A 20,922-nucleotide genomic window follows, 5' to 3' on the forward strand; every position below is an offset into this window, starting at 1 on the left:
ACAACTGTCCCAAGCTTGTGGTCATACGCAAGAAGACTCAAGGCTGTAATCTCTGCGAACGGTGCTTCAGCAAAGTACTGATTAAAGGATCTGAATACTTATGTAAATGTATATTTCCGTTTTTATTTTAAATACATTTGGAAACAATTCTAAAAAACTGTTTTTGTTTTGTCTTTATGGGTATTGTGTGTAGATTGATGAGAAAAAAACAATCTAATCCATTTTAGAATAAGCCTGTAACATAAGAAAAGGCGGAATGCACTGTAAATCAGCCATAAATCCCCTTGTGACAGGTGAAATGGAAGCTGGGTGCAACAGGGAGGGGCAATTGAATGATATTACTATTAGATGTTCTATGTTCTATACTTTCACCATATTAAAATGAGAGTTCAGTCCACGTACCAGGGTTGACCTTAAAATGAGAAACAGGTTGTTGTTTTTTTTACCTTAAAATTAACCACTAAACTCATAAAATAAATGATATCTTCAGAAATTACTTTGTGAAAACTTCTGGGCTTAAGTGAGTTAATCTTCCTGGAAGTCACAGTGGGTACACGGAAGGACGTGTGTGTGTGTGTGTGTGTGTGTGTGTGTGTCTGCTCACATACAGTACAGTCACGCACACAAACACTTGACGCATAAACACACACCCACATGCACAGTTAATCAGAGTTATTTACCAAACACGTTTTACTATTGAAAACAAATGAACATTTATTGTATCCAAATTAAGACTGACCTATGCCCATAAATATACACTTTGACCTTATTTTATAATGCATCAGCAAATCTATTGATAGATGGGTAATTCCAAGATATGAGTGCCTTTTCCGTCCACTTTGATATTTTAAGTAGAAACGGCACCAATATTGGATTTTAAAGCCTTTTATATTCAATGAAGTGCCCTTTAATATAGACAACATGGAGAATTAAATAAATCAGATTTTATATATGAATAAAGACTTGCGAATGTGCCACACACACACACACACATACCTCCAATCATGTCTGATAAGAAGTTGTATGATTCCATGGTATTGGAAAACTTTTGCTTGTAATTACAGTAAGCTGTAGCTGCCATTCAAGCCATTAACACTGACCCCCCCACGACCTTGGATCTTACAGGTCACTAATATGTGAAATGTTATTTACCATTTCCCCATGTTACATTCATTGCGAAATGACAAGATTGACTTCTAATCAAAACAACTTTTTACAGTAGTTCATTTCTTTTGAATGGAATAATAACTGAGCAGGTGAGAACATGCCCATCTACATAGCTTAGTCTGTCTGGTAAAAGTCAAGTTGACTGATCAGGAACTTTGTGGTTCAGCATGGAGACAGGAGATTTGTCCCATATTACAGAAACACTCATCAGTAGCAGCTCATTTTATAAGTGTTTAATGTGTGATGAAACAAATAGTAAATCACAGCTTTAATGTCATTCTGCATCCAATGCATTGCTGTTTATAAAACGACCACTTCAAATATAACTCATGCATCAATGGAATGAACTCTTACAACAAATAATACATTTTATTTTCAACAAAAACAGATTCAAAGATAGTAGTTAATCAGAAGATGACAAAGCAGGAACGAATTAATGCACACACACACACCCGTTGCATATTTAGCCTTTTCTTCTACAATTAGGCAATTGACCTACACTACATTTGCTAGAGTGAAATAATTTGCGTACAAAATTTGAGTGATGTCCCTCAACTATGTTGATCAGCAAAGACTTTAAGAGACTTTTACATTTTACTGTCAGTCAGAGAGACAAGTACGTGGACATTATGACAGATCGATGTAAGAAAGCATAGTTGTCAGAGTTTTGTAAAAGAGAAAGAAACCAAAACACTATACTGTATCATGTGTCTATAATACAGCTGTTGACAGTGGATCAATATCAATATTCCCATTTCAATGTCTTTTAAATCCAGAGGATGATCTTGGCATAGAACAGATGGGTAGTGCCACATACAACAAGGCATTTGTTGGCATAATGTCTTTCAAATTGGATCCTCAACAGTTAAAGGTCCAATGCAGCCATTTTTATCTCAATGTCAAAGAATTTCTAGGTAACAATTAAGTACCTTACTGTGGTTGTTTTTAGTTAAAATGGTCAAAAAGAAACAACAATAGCTTCTTAGCAAATAGCAATTTCTCAAGCAAATATTTTGCTAGGACTGTCTGGGAGTGGTCTGAGTGAGGACGGGAAAACTGAAAATGTGCTGTTAATTGGCAGAGAGGTTTGGAACTCTCTTTCTTATTGGTGTATTAACTAATTTAGCGTCTGGTGATGTCACCAGGCAGGCCAAAGCTCCACCCCACCAAAACAGGCAAAAATGTTCAAACAGCTCTTACACTGAAAGGGCATTATCATACTTTTCACAATTTCACTGTTTTATTCCAACCTCAGTGAGGAAATATATCCAAAACACAGGAAATCTAGTTTTTGACTGCACTGGGCCTTTAAACTAACTCTGCATACATGTATAACTACATCATTTCATTTATTTTCACAGTTAGTCTTTAATTGAAATGTTTCATTACAAATAAGGGAAACACCTATAACACCACATCATTCATTACTAAAGTTCTTCAGAAAAGGCTAATATTATTTTCTGCAGAGCTAGATGAGTCTATCAAATTGATGCCTTCTCATTGGGTTAAAGGGGACAACTAGTGGATGGACTCATGTTATTCATCAGAGTCATGTGGTTGGGCAGTCTCAGATTGGTCAGAATGATGTTGCTCCTCCTCTAGGGTGGCGACGGCAGTAGTCTGACTGCTCACATCCAACTCTTTCAAAATGGCGTCCTCCTCCCCTCCCTCCCCCATTTGTCCAGTGAGATCTACAGTCCACTCCTCCCCTGTAGTTCTCTTAGGCTGGGTTGGGCCTGCACCATTATAGAAGAGCTGGTCCTGGTCCGTGTGGTGTTGGTTGTGATTCTCTCTGTGGTTGTGGTCCTGGCTCGGATGTTGGTTGTGTTGGATCTCACTGTAGTACTGTCTATGGTTCTGGTGAGTGTAGCTGTGGTGCTGGCTGTGGAAGAAGCTGAGGATGGTGTGTTTGGGCAGGCCCAGCTGGGCTGACAGTGTGTGGACAGCCTCCTCGTCTGGGTTCAGACCAACGTCCTGGATGAAGCTCTGCAGGATCCCATGTGCCTCTCGGGACACCCGAAACCCCTCGCCATCACTCCCACCATCGCCCTCGCCGTTAGTCTGTCTGCCCCCCGCCCACCGTCCCTCTCCCCCTTCCTTGTCATTGTTACACACACCCCTAACCCTGCCCTGGCTCCAACCCCTACAGCCCCTGCCAGTAATATCCTCTTCCCTCCCATCACCCTGACTACTTCCCCACCAGGTCCTCAGTTGCCCCCTACCCCCCTCAGTCTCGGCCGGTGATGCTGTGGATGGTTGTCGTGGCGGCAGGCGAGGCTCCGCCTGGGGCTGCAAGGGCAGCTGGGACAGAGTGGTCAGTGTTCGTTGATGGTGTTGTTGTTGCAATGGGGAGTGGCGTTGGAGCTGGTGGAGACAGATGGATGTTAAGTTACAAACAAACCAATGGGAGCTGATGATATACACATTTGAGTGTGTATATATGCATGTACATTTACACTGTAGAATTGTGTTTGTGTTGTGTGTGTGCTGCCATGCGTGTATGTGTGTATGTAGGCTATCCAGAGTAGACTGACCAGTGTGTTGTTGTTGACTAGCTGTGTGAGTCTGTCTGTGCAGTGTTGTTGCAGAGTGTTGCTCTCCTGTTCATAGATGGCGTCTCGTTCCATCTGGGCCAGACTCAGGAAGCGCCGGATCATACACAGGTTCTCCCACAGGGTTCGGTTCTCCGGGGACGGATCCTCCTTCCAGCGCAGCAGCTCACACAGCCAGCCCTGCAGAACACACACACCCACATCAGAACCCGGTCAGAGAACCCATAGAATAGAAATACAAACCTTCTCAGAACCCATTCAAGTAAGATACTAAAATGTACTATCTTTTGTAAAGATACTGAAACACAGCTTCTGTTTTTATGACCAGAAAACAACATTGTTATTGATGTTTTATATAAAATAACTACAGTTCAAACGACTAGTCAACAGAGGAGAGGAGGAGGCAGAGAGGGAGAGGAGGAGGCAGAGAGGGAGAGGAGGAGGCAGAGAGGGAGAGGAGGAGGCAGAGAGGGAGAGGAGGAGGCAGCGAGGGAGAGGAGGAGGCAGCGAGGGAGAGGAGGAGGCAGCGAGGGAGAGGAGGAGGCAGAGAGGGAGAGGAGGAGGCAGAGGAAGAGGCAGCGAGGGAGAGGAGGAGGCAGCGAGGGAGAGGAGGAGGCAGAGAGGGAGAGGAGGAGGCAGCGAGGGAGAGGAGGAGGCAGAGAGGGAGAGGTGGAGGCAGAGAAGGAGAGGAGGAGGCAGAGAGGGAGAGGAGGAGGCAGAGAGGGAGAGGAGGAGGCAGCGAGGGGAGAGGAGGAGGCAGCGAGGGAGAGGAGGAGGCAGAGAAGGAGAGGAGGAGGCAGAGAGGGAGAGGAAGAGGCAGTGAGGAGAGGAGAGGGCAGAGAGGGAGAGGAGGGGGCAGCGAGGGAGAGGAGGAGGCAGAGGAGGAGGCAGAGAGGGAGAGGAGCAGGCAGAGAGGGAGAGGAGGAGGCAGCGAGGGAGTGGAGGAGGCAGAGAGGGAGAGGAGGAGGCAGCGAGGGAGAGGAGGAGGCAGAGAGGGAGAGGAGGAGGCAGCGAGGGAGAGGAGGAGGCAGCGAGGGAGAGGAGGAGGCAGAGAGGGAGAGGAGGCAGCGAGGGAGAGGAGGAGGCAGAGAGGGAGAGGAGGAGGCAGAGGAGGAGGCAGAGAGGGAGAGGAGCAGGCAGAGAGGGAGAGGAGGAGGCAGCGAGGGAGTGGAGGAGGCAGAGAGGGAGAGGAGGAGGCAGAGAGGGAGAGGAGGAGGCAGAGGAGGAGGCAGAGAGGGAGAGGAGGCGGCAGCGAGGGAGCGGAGGAGGCAGCGAGGGAGAGGAGGGGGCAGAGGGGGAGAGGAGGAGGCAGAGAGGGAAAGGAGGAGGCAGAGAGGAGAGGAGGAGGCAGAGAGGAGAGGCGGAGACAGCGAGGGAGAGGAGGAGGCAGAGAGGGAGAGGAGGAGGCAGAGAGGGAGAGGAGGCGGCAGAGAGGGAGAGGAGGAGGCAGAGAGGGAGAGGAGGAGGCAGAGAGGGAGAGGCGGAGGCAGAGAGGGAGAGGAGGAGGCAGAGGGGGAGAGGAGGAGGCAGAGGGGGAGAGGAGGAGGCAGAGAGGGAGAGGAGGAGGCAGAGAGGGAGAGGAGGAGGCAGAGAGGGAGAGGAGTAGGCAGAGAGGGAGAGGAGGAGGCAGAGAGGGAGAGGCGGAGACAGCGAGGGAGAGGAGGCAGAGAGGGAGAGGAGGAGGGAGAGAGGGAGAGGAAGAGGCAGCGAGGGAGAGTAGGAGGCAGAGAGGGAGAGTAGGAGGCAGAGAGGGAGAGGATGAGGCAGAGAGGGAGAGGAGGAGGCAGTGAGGGAGAGGAGGAGGCAGAGAGGGAGAGGAGGAGGCAGAGAGGGAGAGGAGGAGGCAGCGAGGGAGAGGAGGAGGCAGCGAGGGAGCGGAGGGGGCAGAGAGGGAGAGGAGGAGGCAGAGAGGGAGAGGAGGCAGAGAGGGAGAGGAGGAGGCAGAGAGGGAGAGGCGGAGACAGCGAGGGAGAGGAGGAGGCAGAGAGGGAGAGGAGGAGGCAGAGAGGGAGAGGAAGAGGCAGCGAGGGAGAGTAGGAAGCAGAGAGGGAGAGTAGGAGGCAGAGAGGGAGAGGAAGAGGCAGCGAGGGAGAGTAGGAGGCAGAGAGGGAGAGTAGGAGGCAGAGAGGGAGAGGAGGAGGCAGTGAGGGAGAGGAGGAGGCAGAGAGGGAGAGGAGGCAGCGAGGGAGAGGAGGAGGCAGAGAGGGAGAGGAGGGGGCAGAGAGGGAGGAGGAGGCAGCGAGGGAGAGGAGGAGGCAGCGAGGGAGAGGAGGAGGCAGCGAGGGAGAGGAGGAGGCAGAGAGGGAGAGGAGGAGGCAGCGAGGGAGAGGAGGAGGCAGCGAGGGAGAGGAGGAGGCAGAGAAGGAGGCAGAGAGGGAGAGGAGGAGGCAGAGAGGGAGAGGAGGAGGCAGCGAGGGAGCGGAGGAGGCAGCGAGGGAGAGGAGGAGGCAGCGAGGGAGAGGAGGAGGCAGCGAGGGAGAGGAGGAGGCAGAGAGGGAGAGGAGGAGGCAGAGAGGGAGAGTAGGAGGCAGAGAGGGAGAGTAGGAGGCAGAGAGGGAGAGGAGGAGGCAGAGAGGGAGAGGAGGAGGCAGTGAGGGAGAGGAGGAGGCAGAGAGGGAGAGGAGGCAGCGAGGGAGAGGAGGCGGCAGAGAGGGAGAGGAGGGGGCAGAGAGGGAGAGGAGGAGGCAGAGAGGGAGAGGAGCCGGCAGAGAGGGAGAGGAGGAGGCAGCGAGGGAGTGGAGGAGGCAGAGAGGGGAGAGGAGGAGGCAGAGAGGGAGAGGAGGAGGCAGCGAGGGAGAGTAGGAGGCAGAGAGGGAGAGGAGGAGGCAGAGGAGGCAGAGGAGGGGGCAGCGAGGGAGCGGAGGAGGCAGCGAGGGAGAGGAGGAGGCAGCGAGGGAGAGGTGGAGGCAGCGAGGGAGAGGAGGAGGCAGAGAGGGAGAGGAGGAGGCAGAGGGAGAGGCGGAGGCAGCGAGGGAAAGGAGGGGGCAGCGAGGGAGAGGAGGGGGCAGCGAGGGAGAGGAGGAGGTAGAGAGGGAGAGGAGGAGGCAGAGAGGGAGAGGAGGAGGCAGCGAGGGACTGGAGGAGGCAGAGAGGGAGTGGAGGAGGCAGAGAGGGAAAGGAGGAGGCAGCGAGGGAGAGGAGGGGGCAGAGAGGGGAGAGGAGGAGGCAGAGAGGGAGAGGGAGGAGGCAGCGAGGGAGAGGAGGAGGCAGAGAGGGAGAGGAGGAGGCAGAGAGGGAGAGGAGGAGGCAGCGAGGGACTGGAGGAGGCAGAGAGGGAGTGGAGGAGGCAGAGAGGGAAAGGAGGAGGCAGCGAGGAGAGGAGGGGGCAGAGAGGGAGAGGAGGAGGCAGTGAGGGAGAGGAGGAGGCAGAGAGGGAGAGGAGGAGGCAGCGAGGGAGAGGAGGAGGCAGCGAGGGAGCGGAGGGGGCAGAGAGGAAGGAGGGGGCAGTGAGGGAGAGGAGGAGGCAGATAGGGAGAGGAGGAGGCAGAGAGGGAGAGGAGGAGGCAGAGAGGGAGCGGAGGGGGCAGTGAGGGAGAGGAGGGGGCAGAGAGGGAGAGGAGGAGGAAGCGAGGGAGAGGAGGAGGCAGAGAGGGAGCGGAGGGTGCAGCGAGGGAGAGGAGGGGGCAGAGAGGGAGAGGAGGAGGCAGCGAGGGAGTGGAGGAGGCAGAGAGGGAGAGGAGGAGGCAGAGAGGGAAAGGAGGAGGCAGCGAGGGAAAGGAGGGGGCAGCGAGGGAGAGGAGGAGGCAGAGAGGGAGAGGAGGAGGCAGCGAGGGAGCGGAGGAGGCAGCGAGGGAGAGGAGGGGGCAGCGAGGGAGAGGAGGAGGCAGAGAGGGAGAGGAGGAGGCAGCGAGGGAGAGGAGGAGGCAGCGAGGGAGCGGAGGGGGCAGAGAGGAAGGAGGGGGCAGTGAGGGAGAGGAGGAGGCAGATAGGGAGAGGAGGAGGCAGAGAGGGAGAGGAGGAGGCAGAGAGGGAGCGGAGGGGGCAGTGAGGGAGAGGAGGGGGCAGAGAGGGAGAGGAGGAGGAAGCGAGGGAGAGGAGGAGGCAGAGAGGGAGCGGAGGGGGCAGCGAGGGAGAGGAGGGGGCAGAGAGGGAGAGGAGGAGGCAGCGAGGGAGTGGAGGAGGCAGAGAGGGAGAGGAGGAGGCAGAGAGGGAAAGGAGGAGGCAGCGAGGGAAAGGAGGGGGCAGCGAGGGAGAGGAGGAGGCAGAGAGGGAGAGGAGGAGGCAGCGAGGGAGCGGAGGAGGCAGCGAGGGGAGAGGAGGGGGCAGCGAGGGAGAGGAGGAGGCAGCGAGGGAGCGGAGGAGGCAGCGAGGGAGAGGAGGAGGCAGCGATGGAGAGGAGGAGACAGCGAGGGAGAGGAGGAGGCAGAGAGGGAGGGGAGGAGGCAGAGAGGGAGAGGAGGGGCAGAGAGGGAGAGGAGGAGGCAGAGAGGGAGAGGAGGAGGCAGAGAGGGAGAGGAGGGGGCAGCGAGAGAAAGTAGCGACAGTGCCAAGCTCTTGTCCTCTACACAATTACTTTGGCACACAAACACCTGGCCGTAGCCCAGCAATAGCACACAAAGCCATGCGGACGCAGTGAGAAGATACAACAAAGAGCTCTAACATGGTGCTGCCTGCCAAACAGCCCTACACTAATGTGAGGTCCATGGTGCCGCCTGCCAAACAGGCCTACACTAACGTGAGCTCCATGGTGCTGCCTGCCAAACAGCCCTACACTAACGTGAGCTCCATGGTGCTGCCTGCCAAACAGCCCTACACTAACGTGAGCTCCATGGTGCTGCCTGCCAAACAGCCCTACACTAACGTGAGCTCCATGGTGCTGCCTGCCAAACAGCCCTACACTAACGTGAGCTCCATGGTGCTGCCTGCCAAACAGCCCTACACTAATGTGAGCTCCAACATGGTGTTGCCTACCAAACAGCCCTACACTAATGTGAGGTCCATGGTGCCGCCTGCCAAACAGGCCTACACTAACGTGAGCTCCATGGTGCTGCCTGCCAAACAGCCCTACACTAACGTGAGCTCCATGGTGCTGCCTGCCAAACAGCCCTACACTAACGTGAGCTCCATGGTGCTGCCTGCCAAACAGCCCTACACTATCGTGAGCTCCATGGTGCTGCCTGCCAAACAGCCCTACACTAATGTGAGCTCCAACATGGTGCTGCCTGCCAAACAGCATTACACTAATGTGAGGTCCATGGTGCTGCCTGCCAAACAGCCCTACACTAACGTGAGCTCCATGGTGCTGCCTGCCAAACAGCCCTACACTAATGTGAGCTCCAACATGGTGTTGCCTACCAAACAGCCCTACACTAATGTGAGGTCCATGGTGCTGCCTGCCAAACAGCCCTACACTAATGTGAGCTCCAACATGGTGCTGCCTGCCAAACAGCATTACACTAATGTGAGGTCCATGGTGCTGCCTGCCAAACAGCCCTACACTAACGTGAGCTCCATGGTGCTGCCTGCCAAACAGCCCTACACTAATGTGAGCTCCAACATGGTGTTGCCTACCAAACAGCCCTACACTAATGTGAGGTCCATGGTGCTGCCTGCCAAACAGCCCTACACTAATGTGAGCTCCAACATGGTGCTGCCTGCCAAACAGCCCTACACTAATGTGAGCTCCATGGTGCTGCCTGCCAAACAGCATTACACTAATGTGAGCTCCATGGTGCTGCCTGCTAAACAGCCCTACACTAATGTGAGCTCCAAAATGGTGCTGCCTGCCATACAGCCCTACACTAATGTGAGCTCCAACATGGTGCTGCCTGCCAAACAGCCCTACACTAACGTGAGCTCCATGGTGCTGCCTGCCAAACAGCCCTACACTAACGTGAGCTCCATGGTGCTGCCTGCCAAACAGCCCTACACTAACGTGAGCTCCATGGTGCTGCCTGCCAAACAGGCAAGACGGGAAGCTAGAAAGAGAGTGAAAGAAAGGCAGAGAGAGAAAGACAGAAATCACTCCATTCTACAGAGGGAAATGATCCAAAAACAAAAGGCAATAACAAGCTTATGGTTCTGCCTGGAAAACTAGCCCAATGGAACCACCAGTGTGTCTGTGTGTTGGCACGCATTTGGTGTGTGTTCAAGTGTGTGTGTGTGTGTTTGTGTATAAGTGTGTGCGCATGTGTGTGACATGTGCGTGTTTATGGGTGTGTGCGTATTCATGCAAGCGGGTGTGTGTACACTGGTGATTTATAGAACAATAACTGTCTGATGTGGTGATCAGAGCTCTCCATAGACAGCAGCTGCTAGTTGATAATTTCCTACACAACCGGTTACTGCCCAACTTGGCTCTGTGTAAAGATGTTTTCATAAATTCATACATCACATACGAAATGAACTTGCGGAAATGTGTGTGTGTTACACACTTACTAATATCAGTCTGTAATAAACGTTTTCTTCTGTTTCAGTGCAAGATTAGCATTGTTTCCATAGGTATCCCTCAGTCAGTGAGTACCATACTCTCTTTTCTTTGTGCTTGTGTGAGTGTTTGTGTGAGTGTGTGTGTGTACACGTGCTTGTGTGTGTTGTGTGTGCCTGTCTGTGTATACCTGACTCTTGGACGCGGCCATCTTGGCAAACATGGCCTGAGAAACCTTGGCTCTCTTCATCTCCTGTTGGATCTCCTCATAGATAGAACTGTTGATGTCTAGAACACATCCTTCGCTCTTCACCCCTATGTCTAGAACACATCCCTCGCTCTTCATCCCTCTGTCTAGAACACATCCCTCGCTCTTCACTCCTCTGTCTAGAACACATCCCTCGCTCTTCACTCCTCTGTCTAGAACACATCCCTCGCTCTTCACTCCTCTGTCTAGAACACATCCCTCGCTCTTCACCCCTCTGTCTAGAACACATCCCACATTCTTCACCCCTCTGTCTAGAACACATCCCTCGCTCTTCACTCCTCTGTCTAGAACACATCCCACATTCTTCACCCCTCTGTCTAGAACACATCCCTCACTCTTCACCCCTCTGTCTAGAACACATCCCTCGCTCTTCACCCCTCTGTCTAGAACACATCCCACATTCTTCACCCCTCTGTCTAGAACACATGCCTCGCTCTTCACCCCTCTGTCTAGAACACATCCCACATTCTTCACCCCTCTGTCTAGAACACATCCCTCGCTCTTCACCCCTCTGTCTAGAACACATCCCTCGCTCTTCACCCCTCTGTTTACTACTGCTACTGGAGACAGCCTCACCTGCAGAGGGGAGAGAGGCGTTGATGTGGTTACTAAAACAGCTGTATCGTTTGATTAGTAAAGATATTTCTGTTCTGATTTCAGTTTGATTAGCAGAGAAGTTGCCATTGTCACTTTGGCTATAAAGCATTTACACTTTGAAAGAGAGAGAGAGAGAGAGAGAGAGAGCTTACTTTAGGAAATACAATGGAAACCTGGGAGGGCCAATCTTCAGCCTTAACAAAGTTTCCCTCTTCCTTTCTGGTCTGAAACATCAGAGGAATACATCTTAGACTATCATGAACAAGATATAACTTCAACCCACACACACATGCACACACACTCCATCTCGCTCTGTCTGTCCGACCTGTGTGTGGCGAGGTGTGGTAGTGTTGTTGGGTGAATGGTTGATAATGGTCCACGTGGTCAGACTCCTCTCTCTCTCCTCCTGGTAGATACGGTCGCGGTCACCTTCCGGTATCTGTAGGAAACTCTGCATGGACCGCAGGTTGACCAGGAGAGACTGCGACGCACTCTTAGGATCCTCCTCCTTACGCAGGATCTCAGACAGCAGGCCCTGACACACAGGATAGAAAGACACATGAAGACAAGATACACACCATGGAAATAGAATCACTGCGTCTTGAAAACAGCTGCTACACTGGACATGCAACTTTTGTCAGCATGAGCAGAGCAGGAATTTGCCTGACGACTCAAACTGAATTCTTCCGCAGCTCTGTTGTTCGCTACATACTTCAGGTTGAGATTGCCATCATTGAAGTCATTTGTGGTGACGAGGGGCACTGTACAAACCAAAGCCATCAGCGATTGGTCTAATCAGAGTATCAAAGCCAATGACAATTTTTCTCCACGCCGCTTTACCCACGTGTGTTCTGGCTCTCGCCCAACCCATCAGTTTCTGGGACCAATCAGACGGTCTAGGATGGATTTCCCATTCTAGAAATCGTTGGGAGGTACTCAGATCCAAACTCATTGTGGAGAATAAACTCATGTCCATGGGCGTGTTGTAGAGTTTGTCTGGAGAAAGGAGTTTGTGTAGCCAGGCAAAGCATGAATCACTTCATCAACCTGGGTGGGGGCTCCTGGGCAAGAGAAAGATGAAGACCCCTGATTTAAATGAATGAGAGTGTGTCACACTTGGCAAGTTAGACTTCCAGGGTTGCAGCCCTGTAATGTTTACCAGGCCAAGAGAAACTTATAGACAATGATAAAGATAAATGATTAACACCATCAAACAAAACCCGAATGGAAAGTTTTGTGCAGGTTAGCATTTTGGTCATGAATGTTGTTCTGCAGGAAGCTCTGTAGAGTGGTCAATAGCTGGCACAGCCACAATGTCATAAAGTCTGATTTGAAACCTAACCCTAACCTTAACTCTAACCTTAACCACACTGCTAACCCTAATGTCTAACTCTAACATTAAAAAAGCGAATAAACGTCAACCTGCAAGTTTCATACTAAAACTGGCTGAAGGCCATTAGTCTAGACTAGGATAACCTCTGAACATAGAGACTCACACCCACCCAGACAGCACACGTCCTCACAGGTAGTGTTTTTCCCTTTACAGTGCTGGAGTCAACATAGCAGATGACCAACTCCAGACACCTTCTAAAGCACTGCTAATAAACAGATTAGTCCCTTATTAAGTTGTTATCTGTCAGCTCCTGCTCGTACAGCAGTCACTCACTCTTCCATACAATGGGACTCTAATAGGGGGTTGCTCTGCCCTCCCTCCCACCCAAAATATATGTCATTTTGGACTATACCCCTCTAATGTAGACCCCCCTCACTCCTCACACACACACACCCTAGCTATTAAGCCTTCACACTCCAATAAGGTCTTTACACTCCAAGCCCCATCCACTCTACTCCTTGGCACCTTGCCCAGGTGAGACATTCCTTCCTCTGCCCCACTCCCTTCTACCTGTTCGCAGAGCCCAGTTGTCACAGCGACAGAGAAATGCGGGGCAGGTGGCTATAATTGCGGCCTTTGATCATTATAATGACACCCATGATGATGCTGGTGATAATGACGGTAATAGTAACAGTGGGCTAGGTCTCTCTCGAAGCCATTAATGTGAGTGCCTTCTAACTGCAGGAGCAGACAGGATAGACAGAGGGAGGAAGGAAGGGAGGGAGGGAGCGAGAAAGGAATGAAATGGGGAAAGGAGAAAGATTTAAATGAAATGAGAAAAACAAGGGATAGACCTGTCAAATGGAGACGTCATGAAGTTGGATACAGATAAAGGGTGGAAATACATGTAGGAAATATAAAACGAAAGGAAGATAGTAAGTGCTGGACAGAGAAAAGAAGATATAGAGAGAGGTAGATGTAGAGAGATGGACAGAGAAAAGAAGATATAGAGAGAGGTAGATGTAGAGAGATGGACAGAGAGTGATAGAGAGATGAGAAAGCATAATGGAGGGATGGAGAGAAACAGAGGGAGAGGGAGAGACTGTGGAAGTGTGATTAGAGAGGGAGAGGTAGAGACTCTCTGGGGAAGTGTGATTAGAGAGGGAGAGGTAGAGAATCTTGGGAAGTTTGAATAGAGAGGTAAAGACTCTCTGGGGAGGTGTGATTAGAGAGGGAGAGGTAGAGACTATGGGGAAGTGTGAATAGAGAGGTAGAAACTCTGGGGACGTGTGATTAGAGAGGGAAAGGTAGAGACTCTCTGGGGAAGTGTGATGAGAGATGGAGAGGTAGAGACTATGGGGAAGTGTGAATAGAGAGGTAGAAACTCTCTGGGGAGGTGTGATTAGAGAGGAAGAGGTAGAGACTATGGGGAAGTGTGAATAGAGAGGTAGAAACTCTGGGGACGTGTGATTAGAGAGGGAAAGGTAGAGACTCTCTGGGGAAGTGTGATTAGAGAGGGAGAGGTAGAGACTATGGGGAAGTGTGAATAGAGAGGTAGAAACTCTCTGGGGAGGTGTGATTAGAGAGGAAGAGGTAGAGACTATGGGGAAGTGTGAATAGAGAGGTAGAAACTCTGGGGACGTGTGATTAGAGAGGGAAAGGTAGAGACTCTCTGGGGAAGTGTGATTAGAGATGGAGAGGTAGAGACTATGGGGAAGTGTGAATAGAGAGGTAGAAACTCTCTGGGGAGGTGTGATTAGAGAGGAAGAGGTAGAGACTATGGGGAAGTGTGAATAGAGAGGTAGAAACTCTGGGGACGTGTGATTAGAGAGGGAAAGGTAGAGACTCTCTGGGGAAGTGTGATTAGAGATGGAGAGGTAGAGACTATGGGGAAGTGTGAATAGAGAGGTAGAAACTCTCTGGGGAGGTGTGATTAGAGAGGAAGAGGTAGAGACTATGGGGAAGTGTGAATAGAGAGGTAGAAACTCTGGGGACGTGTGATTAGACAGGGAAAGGTAGAGACTCTCTGGGGAAGTGTGGTTAGAGATGGAGAGGTAGAGAATCTTGGGAAGTTTGAATAGAGAGGTAAAGACTCTCTGGGGAGGTGTGATTAGAGAGGAAGAGGTAGAGACTATGGGGAAGTGTGAATAGAGAGGTAGAAACTCTGGGGACGTGTGATTAGAGAGGGAAAGGTAGAGACTCTCTGGGGAAGTGTGATTAGAGATGGAGAGGTAGAGACTATGGGGAAGTGTGAATAGAGAGGTAGAAACTCTCTGGGGAGGTGTGATTAGAGAGGAAGAGGTAGAGACTATGGGGAAGTGTGAATAGAGAGGTAGAAACTCTGGGGACGTGTGATTAGAGAGGGAAAGGTAGAGACTCTCTGGGGAAGTGTGATTAGAGAGGGAGAGGTAGAGACTATGGGGAAGTGTGAATAGAGAGGTAGAAACTCTGGGGACGTGTGATTAGAGAGGGAAAGGTAGAGACTCTCTGGGGAAGTGTGATGAGAGATGGAGAGGTAGAGACTATGGGGAAGTGTGAATAGAGAGGTAGAAACTCTCTGGGGAGGTGTGATTAGAGAGGAAGAGGTAGAGATTATGGGGAAGTGTGATTAGAGAGGTAGAGTTAGAGACTCTGGGGAATCATGATTAGAGAGGGAGAGGTAGAGACTCTCTGGGGAAGTGATTAGAGAGGGAGAGGTAGGAACTCTGGGGAATCGTGATTAGAGAGGGAGAGGTAGAGACTCTGGGGAGGTGTGATTAGAGAGGGAGAGGTAGAGACTCTTGTGGAAGTGATTAGAGAGGGAGAGGTAGGGACTCTCTAGGGAAGTGATTAGAGAGGGAGAGGTAGGGACTCTCTGGGGAAGCGTGATTAGAGAGGGAGAGGCTCTCTGGGGAAGTGATTAGAGAGGGAGAGGTAGAGACTCTGGGGAATCATGATTAGAGAGGGAGAGGTAGAGACTCTGGGGAGGTGTGATTAGAGAGGGAGAGGTAGGGACTCTCTAGGGAAGTGATTAGAGAGGGAAAGGTAGAGACTGTGGAAGTGTGATTTTAGAGGTACAGACTTTCTGGGTAAGTGTGATTTTAGAGGTACAGACTTTCTGGGTAAGTGTGATTAGATAGGGAGAGGTAGAGACTCTCTGAGGGAGAGTGATTAGAGAGGGAGAGGTAGAGACTCTCTGAGGGAGAGTGATTAGAGAGGGAGAGGTAGAGACTCTCTGAGGGAGAGTGACTAGCTGACCCAGCAGCTGCTTCACCGCTGGCATGAGTTCCTACTGCAGAGAAGAGCTGGCACACACACACACACACACACACACACACACACACACACACAGACAGAGCACACACGCACACACAGACAGACAGAGCACACACACACAGACACACAGACAGACAGAGCACACACACGCACACACAGACAGACAGAGCACACACACACACAGACAGACAGAGCACACACACGCACACACATTCACCAGCACACGTATTCACACACACACACACACACACGCACACACAGACAGACAGAGCACACACACACATTCACCAGCACATGTATTCACACACACACACACAGACAGAGCACACACACACACATTCACCAGCACATGTATTCACACACACACACACGCACACACAGACAGAGCACACACACACACACACACACATTCACCAGCACATGTATTCACACAGACACACACACACAGACACACACACAGAACAGACAATGCGGCAAAGGCCATGCCAAGAGCTAATCACCATGCATATGCGCACACACTCAATCCTATAACACCAGCACACAGTTTACACACACCATAACACTCTGTCCTTCACTAACCCCACCCCCTAATTACTCCCTAACCCTTAGTTTACAGCACAGTCCCATACATACAGTACCCCTATCTCCCTGTCTGTGTCCTACCTGGGTCCTGTTGAAGGCCACACGGGCAAACACAGCCTGGGAGATGCCTGCTCTCTTCAGCTCCTCTCTAACCCACTGGTAGATCTCACATGAGATGTCTGATGGTCCACACACCTGGCTCTGGGACCCAGACCCGGGTCCTGGTGGTCCAGCCTGGGGCGGGGGGTCGAGGCCCTTGGCTAGGGCCAGGGAGGGGGGAGGCCTCCCCACAGGGGGGTGGTTGAGGAACTGCTGGGGGGAGGTGGAAACAGATACAGACAGGCTTTGCTGGGCTAGCATATGGCTGACTGCATACTGCTGGTTGAGGAACTGGGCCATGACTATCTGTTGGGGGCTGACTAGCTGGGGGCTGAGGGGGGCGGTCACCAGCCCCGGGGGGCAGAGACTTGGGGCCAGACAACTACGCCCAGAAGTGTGGGTGGCACCCCCGTGAGGAAAGGGGAGGGGTGAGGAGCAGACCTGCTCGGCTGTGCTGCCTGGGAATGATTGTTTGGTTGATGGGTGTGTGGAGCTCGTTTGGGATTGGTCAGAGAAGCTGTCAATCTCTGAAGTGAGGAAAATAATAGTGGAGAGAGGGATGAAGGAAGAGAAACAGAAATGAGAGGGGGAGTAAATATCAATAGTCAAAGCTACTATTTGCTAACATTAGCATTGAGGATCAATATAAGTGAACTACCCCTTTAATCCCCCCTGTAGTCTTACCCATGATGCCTTTGGTATTCATGAAGTGCTTATACCAATGGCCAAACTCGTGGCACTTGGAGGCCGACACATTTGCATAGTAGGTGCTGTTAACAATGGAGGAGATCATACTCTGAGAGAGAGGGACAAAAGACACAAAAAAATAGAAGAAGATGGAGTCGTAACAGTGGCAGGGAAAAGCATTATGAATACTAAACCACAGCAGATCAATGCAACATATAGTACTATTAAATAGAATGCATGTTATATACTGTACATACGCTAGCCTGAGGCCCAGTCTATTAAATAGAATGCATGTTATATACTGTACATACGCTAGCCTGAGGCCCAGTCTATGAAATAGAATGCATGTTATATACTGTACATACGCTAGCCTGAGGCCCAGTCTATTAAATAGAATGCATGTTATATACTGTACATACGCTAGCCTGAGGCCCAGTCTATTAAATAGAATGCATGTTATATACTGTACATACGCTAGCCTGAGGCCCAGTCTATTAAATAGAATGCATGTTATATACTGTACATACGCTAGCCTGAGGCCCAGTCTATTAAATAGAATGCATGTTATATACTGTACATACGCTAGCCTGAGGCCCAGTCTATTAAATAGAATGCATGTTATATACTGTACATACGCTAGCCTGAGGCCCAGTCTATTAAATAGAATGCATGTTATATACTGTACATACGCTAGCCTGAGGCCCAGTCTATTAAATAGAATGCATGTTATATACTGTACATACGCTAGCCTGAGGCCCAGTCTATTAAATAGAATGCATGTTATATACTGTACATACGCTAGCCTGAGGCCCAGTCTATTAAATAGAATGCATGTTATATACTGTACATACGCTAGCCTGAGGCCCAGTCTATTAAATAGAATGCATGTTATATACTGTACATACGCTAGCCTGAGGCCCAGTCTATTAAATAGAATGCATGTTATATACTGTACATACGCTAGCCTGAGGCCCAGTCTATTAAATAGAATGCATGTTATATACTGTACATACGCTAGCCTGAGGCCCAGTCTATTAAATAGAATGCATGTTATATACTGTACATACGCTAGCCTGAGGCCCAGTCTATTAAATAGAATGCATGTTATATACTGTACATACGCTAGCCTGAGGCCCAGTCTATTAAATAGAATGCATGTTATATACTGTACATACGCTAGCCTGAGGCCCAGTCTATTAAATAGAATGCATGTTATATACTGTACATACGCTAGCCTGAGGCCCAGTCTATTAAATAGAATGCATGTTATATACTGTACATACGCTAGCCTGAGGCCCAGTCTATTAAATAGAATGCATGTTATATACTGTACATACGCTAGCCTGAGGCCCAGTCTATTAAATAGAATGCATGTTATATACTGTACATACGCTAGCCTGAGGCCCAGTCTATTAAATAGAATGCATGTTATATACTGTACATACGCTAGCCTGAGGCCCAGTCTATTAAATAGAATGCATGTTATATACTGTACATACGCTAGCCTGAGGCCCAGTCTATTAAATAGAATGCATGTTATATACTGTACATACGCTAGCCTGAGGCCCAGTCTATTAAATAGAATGCATGTTATATACTGTACATACGCTAGCCTGAGGCCCAGTCTATTAAATAGAATGCATGTTATATACTGTCTATTAAATAGAACATGTTATATACTGTACGCTAGCCTGAGGCCCAGTCTATTAAATAGAATGCATGTTATATACTGTACATACGCTAGCCTGAGGCCCAGTCTATTAAATAGAATGCATGTTATATACTGTACATACGCTAGCCTGAGGCCCAGTCTATTAAATAGAATGCATGTTATATACTGTACATACGCTAGCCTGAGGCCCAGTCTATTAAATAGAATGCATGTTATATACTGTACATACGCTAGCCTGAGGCCCAGTCTATTAAATAGAATGCATGTTATATACTGTACATACGCTAGCCTGAGGCCCAGTCTATTAAATAGAATGCATGTTATATACTGTACATACGCTAGCCTGAGGCCCAGTCTATTAAATAGAATGCATGTTATATACTGTACATACGCTAGCCTGAGGCCCAGTCTATTAAATAGAATGCATGTTATATACTGTACATACGCTAGCCTGAGGCCCAGTCTATTAAATAGAATGCATGTTATATACTGTACATACGCTAGCCTGAGGCCCAGTCTATTAAATAGAATGCATGTTATATACTGTACATACGCTAGCCTGAGGCCCAGTCTATTAAATAGAATGCATGTTATATACTGTACATACGCTAGCCTGAGGCCCAGTCTATTAAATAGAATGCATGTTATATACTGTACATACGCTAGCCTGAGGCCCAGTCTATTAAATAGAATGCATGTTATATACTGTACATACGCTAGCCTGAGGCCCAGTCTATTAAATATAATGCATGTTATATACTGTACATACGCTAGCCTGAGGCCCAGTCTATTAAATAGAATGCATGTTATATACTGTACATACGCTAGCCTGAGGCCCAGTCTATTAAATAGAATGCATGTTATATACTGTACATACGCTAGCCTGAGGCCCAGTCTATTAAATAGAATGCATGTTATATACTGTACATATGCTAGCCTGAGGCCCAGTCTATTAAATAGAATGCATGTTATATACTGTACATACGCTAGCCTGAGGCCCAGTCTATTAAATAGAATGCATGTTATATACTGTACATACGCTAGCCTGAGGCCCAGTCTATTAAATAGAATGCATGTTATATACTGTACATACGCTAGCCTGAGGCCCAGTCTATTAAATAGAATGCATGTTATATACTGTACATACGCTAGCCTGAGGCCCAGTCTATTAAATAGAATGCATGTTATATACTGTACATACGCTAGCCTGAGGCCCAGTCTATTAAATAGAATGCATGTTATATACTGTACATACGCTAGCCTGAGGCCCAGTCTATTAAATATAATGTATGTTATATACTGTACATACGCTAGCCTGAGGCCCAGTCTATTAAATAGAATGCATGTTATATACTGTACATACGCTAGCCTGAGGCCCAGTCTATTAAATAGAATGCATGTTATATACTGTACATACGCTAGCCTGAGGCCCAGTCTATTAAATAGAATGCATGTTATATACTGTACATACGCTAGCCTGAGGCCCAGTCTATTAAATAGAATGCATGTTATATACTGTACATACGCTAGCCTGAGGCCCAGTCTATTAAATAGAATGCATGTTATATACTGTACATACGCTAGCCTGAGGCCCAGTCTATTAAATATAATGTATGTTATATACTGTACATACGCTAGCCTGAGGCCCAGTCTATTAAATAGAATGCATGTTATATACTGTACATACGCTAGCCTGAGGCCCAGTCTATTAAATAGAATGCATGTTATATACTGTACATACGCTAGCCTGAGGCCCAGTCTATTAAATAGAATGCATGTTATATACTGTACATACGCTAGCCTGAGGCCCAGTCTATTAAATAGAATGCATGTTATATACTGTACATATGCTAGCCTGAGGCCCAGTCTATTAAATAGAATGCATGTTATATACTGTACATACGCTAGCCTGAGGCCCAGTCTATTAAATAGAATGCATGTTATATACTGTACATACGCTAGCCTGAGGCCCAGTCTATTAAATAGAATGCATGTTATATACTGTACATACGCTAGCCTGAGGCCCAGTCTATTAAATAGAATGCATGTTATATACTGTACATACGCTAGCCTGAGGCCCAGTCTATTAAATAGAATGTATGTTATATACTGTACATACGCTAGCCTGAGGCCCAGTCTATTTTCCTCTTGGCAACAGAGCTCAAGAACTGGGCAATAATTGCACTTGAAGTCAGAAATAACTTATTATACATCCGTTTCAAAAAAAGCGACAAATAAGTAACAATTCACATTTTAAATAATCGCTCTGTCTCTCATTTTGTCTTAGTTTTAACAGACTCCATTTCTCTCCCTGGGTGTGTGTGCGTCTCAGCTGAACATAGA

General features: G+C 49.1%; 1 protein-coding gene across 2 annotated transcripts in view; it reads right to left on the reverse strand.

Annotated features, from left to right (window-relative positions):
- Positions 1–1,512: 1,512 nt before the first annotated feature.
- LOC115128676 (DNA-binding protein SATB1-like) overlaps positions 1,513–20,922 on the reverse strand; it is a 29,451-nt gene continuing 10,041 nt past the window's right edge. For both annotated transcript variants that reach the window (XM_029658750.2, XM_029658751.2), the window contains exons 6-12: positions 16,905–17,016; positions 16,203–16,747; positions 11,277–11,486; positions 11,104–11,175; positions 10,277–10,930; positions 3,702–3,899; positions 1,513–3,531 (exon numbers count right to left, since the gene is read on the reverse strand). In XM_029658750.2, coding sequence (XP_029514610.2) covers positions 2,704–3,531; positions 3,702–3,899; positions 10,277–10,930; positions 11,104–11,175; positions 11,277–11,486; positions 16,203–16,747; positions 16,905–17,016 — 2,619 coding nt within the window. In that variant the 3' untranslated portion in view covers positions 1,513–2,703. The remainder of the gene's footprint in view (positions 3,532–3,701; positions 3,900–10,276; positions 10,931–11,103; positions 11,176–11,276; positions 11,487–16,202; positions 16,748–16,904; positions 17,017–20,922) is intronic.

This window comes from Oncorhynchus nerka, linkage group LG4 (genome assembly GCF_034236695.1).
Source record: "Oncorhynchus nerka isolate Pitt River linkage group LG4, Oner_Uvic_2.0, whole genome shotgun sequence".
Lineage (NCBI taxonomy): Eukaryota > Metazoa > Chordata > Actinopteri > Salmoniformes > Salmonidae > Oncorhynchus > Oncorhynchus nerka.